The sequence below is a fragment of the Gigantopelta aegis genome, unplaced genomic scaffold, assembly GCF_016097555.1.
Source record: "Gigantopelta aegis isolate Gae_Host unplaced genomic scaffold, Gae_host_genome ctg7285_pilon_pilon, whole genome shotgun sequence".
NCBI classification, from domain to species: Eukaryota; Metazoa; Mollusca; class Gastropoda; order Neomphalida; family Peltospiridae; genus Gigantopelta; species Gigantopelta aegis.
Window position 1 is genome coordinate 1 of NW_024535704.1, and position 6576 is coordinate 6576.

The following is a 6576-nucleotide window of genomic DNA, read 5'->3' on the forward strand; positions in this document are numbered from 1 at the left end:
GAGTGTGTGCGGTCGGTTCGCTTATACAAAGTGGAAGACACGGCAGGTAGTATGGCAAAGCAACGAAAAAATACTATGAATCATCGCCGAGTGTTCGAGATATAGATCAAACGAAAACGCTGTTCTGTGTTGATCCGCTACGGGTTGGAGTTTTTAGAGGATGTCCCATAGATCATATGGCCTGGCAAGGCGCGAGGGCCCAAGTATGTGATATTGACGATGAAATGCACAACCGCGTGACAAAACGCGCGGAAAATTCTTTATGCCTTGTTTAGAAAAAAAGAAGAAAAAGGAGTTTTATATCTCCGTATATACTTCCACGGACGAATTGATTTTTGTATTGTTGTTTTGAGGTCAGATTTCGCAAATAAACTGTCGCTAGCTTTCATGACTTGCTACTGAATATTATAGCGTTTTAAACATCTTATTTGTATAAAAACTTGCTCGTGTGTTGCAATATCTAGATTGATATGATATAGTTGATATATCGTGGTGTTGCCGCAATTTGTTACCGTAAGAATAGTTAATACAATTATTACAGGTAGGAAAGTGAATTTGCCGTAATATGTAAACTACAATATATATATATATATATATATTATAATATATATATATATATATATATATATATATATATATTACCGTCTCAAAACATGTGTTTTATATAAAACAGTATGGCGAAGTATATTGTGTCACGCAGATGACACCCTACATAACTGCGATAAACAGGTTAAATGTAATCATTTTGAGTTAAACAATAGCGTAGTCAACATCGAAGTGCAAAACTAAATTCTCGTATTTTATTACAGCGAAATAATTATAGTCCACCAAATTCCACGTAGTTTTCTTTATCAATATAAACGTATTTGCGTGTTTCTTTATTTACGTTTCTATCTTGCAACTGATAGCATCATTTTTCTTTTATTTCTTATTTATATTTAAAATAAACTAATACATATTTTATTCATAAGCTAGGGCGAGATCCTTTTTTCTTTCTTTTTTTCTTTCTTATTTTAGTGGAGTGTGCATAATGTCTGCTTAGGCCTGCAGTCACGCTGGATGCATTGTCGGAGGTTGGTCGCCGTTTTATTTCGAATAAAAGAGCGAGTGATTTATCGAATTCAGATTTTCTTTCACTGACGTGAATTAGATTTGCGAAAAGACTCGTTTTAATTCTGTAAACCCTGGTCTCTAGCGGACCAAGTCACGACGATCTATCACCGTTAAATTCCGTGTTATTTGGCACTTAACATCTCACAATTGCTTTCGTCTGTCTTGGCCACCATGTCGATGCTAAGGATAAATGTTGCGTGGCATTCTAATTTTATTTTTAGCTTTACTTCATAAAGAGGTCCCTGGACTTCATCTATAACATATTATAGTATTTTGCTGGTATTGTAAATACATATCCGATTAAGCTAAATTAATTATAAGGGAAGCTGTAATATTTGTTTTAATATTTTAGTTTATAGATTAAAAACAGGCAGTTAGAGTAGTGATTTAAAACAGTTATTACTACGGTTGTTATATTGGTTGCTATTAGATGTATTGCAATTATTGTTATAATAATAATAATAATAATAATAATAGCAGTAGCAACAGCAGTAGTAGTAGTAGTAGTAGTAGTAGTAGTAGTAGTAGTAGTAGTAGTAGTAGTAGTAGTAGTATAATATTATTATTATTATTATTATTATTATTATTATTATTATACTATTAGTATTCTTATTAGTTTACATGTTTTTAATTGCGTTTATGACAATTAACATTAATAATTTAGTAATCACTATTTAATATTTAGATGACCGTACACACTATACTTTAAAACCATTATGGCGCTCAATTTATCGAATAGAAAATTCAGAAAGTTTATATTTTAATTAAGATTTAGTCAACAACATAATTACTTTAGAAACAGAAATGCAATCGTAGTAACCGTAGAACAGTACTATTTATGAATTATTTGTGTTTCAATACGAGACCAAAATAGTTATGGGATTTTGACATTAAAAATCCCAACATAATAATAATAAAAAGTCGCGTGTATAAATAAAAACAAAATGAATATAATGCATAGAAACGCCGTCTTTTGAACTATACAATGATAAATACAGTATATAAAACGATCATGTTCTATTGTACTTGATATTTGGTATGTATGGCTGAAATATCTATGTCATTAAATAGCATACCCATGTTTTGTTATGACGATTAAATAATGATATATAAAAATAAAATAGAACACACATGTAGTTATATGCATGTATATATATATATATAATATAGATATATATATATATATATATATATATATATATATATATATATATATATATATATAGATATATATATATACATACATATATATACATACATACATACAACATACATACATACATACATACATGTCTGTGTGTGTGTGTGTGTGTGTGTGTATGTATGTATGTATGCATGCATGTATATATGTATAATGATCTGCTTAAATTAAATATTTGGAAATGAAAATATCCAAGGTAAAATATAGTTGGCTCTAGTTACAACTGAATGTAGCGGACACGAGCCTGACGATAAATAACGTTAAATGATCGATTTAATTAAGTAATAAAATACCTGTATAGTCGAACTGGCGTTTACATCAATGAATGCTACTACAACCACGTGTTGGCCTCAACATTACACTAAAACCTTAACGATTATGTGCAAATATGGTCATAACGTTCCCGGCTTGCTCCGTAATGGCCATTACGGGTCACCGTAAAACGGAGGTCACGAAATGACACTCCCATAGCATAGCTCCCTGTCGTACCTCTGTGATGGCTTCCTCTTTTGTTATTATTATTTGTTTAAAATTCATTTTGTAAATTATTTTTAAATATATTTTTAAAATTAATTTTATTTTAGAAGATTGGATGAACTCACCGCCGTTAGCTGGTCTCATCCAAGGGTACACAGGCATGTTCTGTGGCGACATGCCGTTGACGGGACTGTATCCGTTTTGCGGGCTAACACCGTTCACGTCGGGCATGCCCGCTAATTGTTGTTGGTGATAATACAGACTTGGCACTTGATTTGGCGAACAACTCTCGCTGCTTTTCGAGTCCGTGAGACGATCGTACGTATTTCCGTAACTGTCCACCACGCCGTTGTGGTGGTACATGGGATACTGGTGCTGCGACGTCGGCGACGACGATGCGTTGGCGTACTGCGGCGGTTTGACGTCGGCGCCCACAGACCTGGCGTCCATGCGATCGTATCCCGGGTACCGCATGTAAGAATTGGAGGAATACAGCGAACCACAGTTTTCGTAAGTCATTTGTTGCGTGTTGGATAAGTACATATTATCCAGTTTCGTGTCCGTGTTGTACAGCGCAGGTTCCATGGCGGCGGTTGAGCCGCTACCTGGTAAAATATTGCCGTAGTACGAACTCATGGCACGTAATCTACTCGATCTGTGGGAATGATTTGTGCGCCACAGTTACGGCTTCTCTACCATGTTCTAACAAAACCACCCCCACTTTGCTGGCATATAATTTTCAGTCGACAAGCAATAGACATGTGACCCCGCGCGCGCGGCCAATGAGAGCCAATCGACAAGTCACGTGATTTTTATGGATTACATTTTCCCATGCACCTGGTCTTTGCGATCGCTACCTTTTTTTTTTCTTCTCTTCTCTCTCTTTCGCTTCTGTTGTTGTTGTTGTTATTGTTGTTGTTAGTGTTAGGGGTATGACAGGTTAAAGGTGATAAGAAAATGACATATGCGCTTTGCATTTTTTAAAGGATTATGACAGCACGCGAAAGTAAAATTATACATCGACTGAATTTCGAGTTTCACGAAAGTTTTTTATTTCCTCTTTTCTTTTTGCCGTTTGTTCTTTTATATATAACATTATTGTTCTTTATTTATATTATTGTTTATTTTGTTCAAGTTATTTCGTGTTGTTATTATTGATATTATTATTTGTATTATTATTCATATTCATATTATTAGTAATATTTTATTATTATTCATATTATTTCATATTGCTATTATGGTTATAAAGATGGTTGTTATTATTATTATTATTATTATTATTATTATTATTACTGATATCGTTTAATTTTGTTAGCTGCATTATTAATCTGTTTAATTTTCTAAAGTTTATTAATTTTATTTATATTCATCATTCCTTATTGTTAATATTTCTTATGATATTGTCATTAGTATTGTTTTTCATTTTATTCATATTGTTATTATTGTTTTATTATTGATGTTATATATGCATATCATCGCCATCATTATTATTATTATTATTATTATTATTATTATTATTATTATTAATAAAATTATTTATCATCATTATATATTTTCTTTCTTTTTAATATTATTTATTGTTTTGCTTTTGGTCCGTATTTTCTTATGCTATTGAAATTTTATTTTTTCTTGTCCCGACTCCCAAATTTTTTAATTCGAATTTTTTTTTCACAAGAAAAAACAAGAACAAAAAAGCAACAACAAACGATGAAAGAAAGAAAGAAAAACAATAGGGAAGGATAAAAAAACGCGACGAAGAAAAGAAAACGAGAAGCGCTAACAAGTAAACCAATAAACGTTTTACGGTGTGGCTAACACAGCTTTAGAAAAACACCGGTGTGGAACGAATGTGTTTGGAAGGAATTTCGGTTTTACGACCCCCGTGCCACAATCGTTCAAACATACCCAAGTTATTCCGTGCAAAAAAAGCCAAAAAAAATCGCTTCGATAACGACAACAATAAACGCAATAAGATGGACTCCTGCATAGAGTTTTATGATAGGACATTAAGCGCATAGTCTGGGCTTAAAATTGTGTTTTGGGTTATCCGGGATATATGCAGTCACACGCCGAATAGATTCTTTTGAAGTGATAAGATAAACATTGGAATTTAATAATCCCAAGACATTGTCAAATATCTGCTTTATCGTCGTTAAGAAAGTAGCGAGAGGAAAGCACAATTGTGTGTATCTGGTTATCTTGTTATACCTTCGTGAAAGAGAAACATCTCTTCATTCATCCATCTGTCTATCCACCAGTTCACTCACCTACCCATACACACTCATTCATGTGATCCATTCATCCATCCGTCCACCCGTCCATTCATCCAACCATCCACCCATTCAACCAACCATCCATCCATCCATTCATTCATCCATCCATCCATCCATCCATCCATTCAATTGTCCATCCATCCATACATCCTTCCATTCATCCATTGATCAACCCATCTATCTTCCTTCCTTTAATCCATCCATCCATCCATCCATCCATCCATCCATCCATCCATCCATCCATCCATCCATTCATCCATCCATCCATCCATCCATCCATCCATCCATCCATCCTCCCACCCATCCATCTATCCATCCATCCATCCATCCATCCATCCATCCATCCATCCATCCATCCACCCACCCACCCACCCATTCATTCTTTCATTTATTCATTCTTTATTTCATTCATTCACTCACTCACACACTCACTTACTCACTCGCTCACTCATTCATGCATTCATTCATTCAAATCATTCATTCATTCATTCTTTATTTCATTCATTCATTCATTCTTTATTTCATTCATTCATTCACTCACTCACACACTCCCTTACTCGCTCACTCATTCATGCATTCATTCATTCAAATCATTCATTCATTCTTTATTTCATTCATTCATTCTTTCTTTCATTCATTCATTCATTCACTCACTCACTCATTCGCTCACTCATTCATTCATTCAAATAATTAATTCATTCTTTATTTCATTCATTCATTAATTCATTCACTCACTAACTCGCTCACTCATTAATTTATGCATGCTTTTATTCATTCATTTTTCATTCATTAATTCATTCCGTCATCCATTCATCCATCCATTCATTCACCATTCTTTCCCTTATTGCATTCATTATTTTATTTTTTTGTAAACCTCACCGCCCACCCATACATATCTATCAAAGGATGTGGTTTAGACACTTCATTATTTAAATATAATTTAATATTAATTAATAAAAATGCTAATACGTTTACTGTGATTCCTAATCACACGAGATGGTGTTTCACATCCTTTGATGATAGTCTTTGAGAGTATAATATACTGGCGTATTAATTCAAATTAATAGATTAACTAATTCATTCGTACGTCAGTTCAGTAACTCACCAGGTTATGAATTAATGCTTACACCCATCCATCCATTCATTTATCCCCCACCAAACCACCAACGCAGCCACCCATCCTTCCATCAATACAAGCCCCCAATCACACACCAAATTGTCATTCCATCCATCCATCCATCCATCAGTCCATCCAGCCATCCAGCCAGCCATCCAGCCATCCAGCCACGCATCCTTCCATCAACCCAAGCCCTCAATCACACACCCAACTGTCATTCCATTCATCCATTCATCATCCATCCATCCATCCATCCATCCTTCCATCCATCTCTCCAGCCAGCATTCCAGCATTCCATCCTTACATCGGCCCGTTAATCCATCCATCCATCCATCCATCCATCCATCCATATATCATCCATCCATCCATTCGTTTATCAATGCATCCATTCATCA

General features: G+C 34.3%; 1 protein-coding gene across 1 annotated transcript; it reads right to left on the minus strand.

Annotated features, from left to right (window-relative positions):
- Window positions 1-2803: 2803 nt before the first annotated feature.
- LOC121366824 lies at window positions 2804-3515 on the minus strand (the record flags this gene model as incomplete). Its single annotated transcript, XM_041491115.1, has 1 exon — window positions 2804-3515. A coding segment is annotated over exon 1 (624 nt), but the record flags the coding sequence as incomplete, so codon positions are not given.
- Window positions 3516-6576: the final 3061 nt, after the last annotated feature.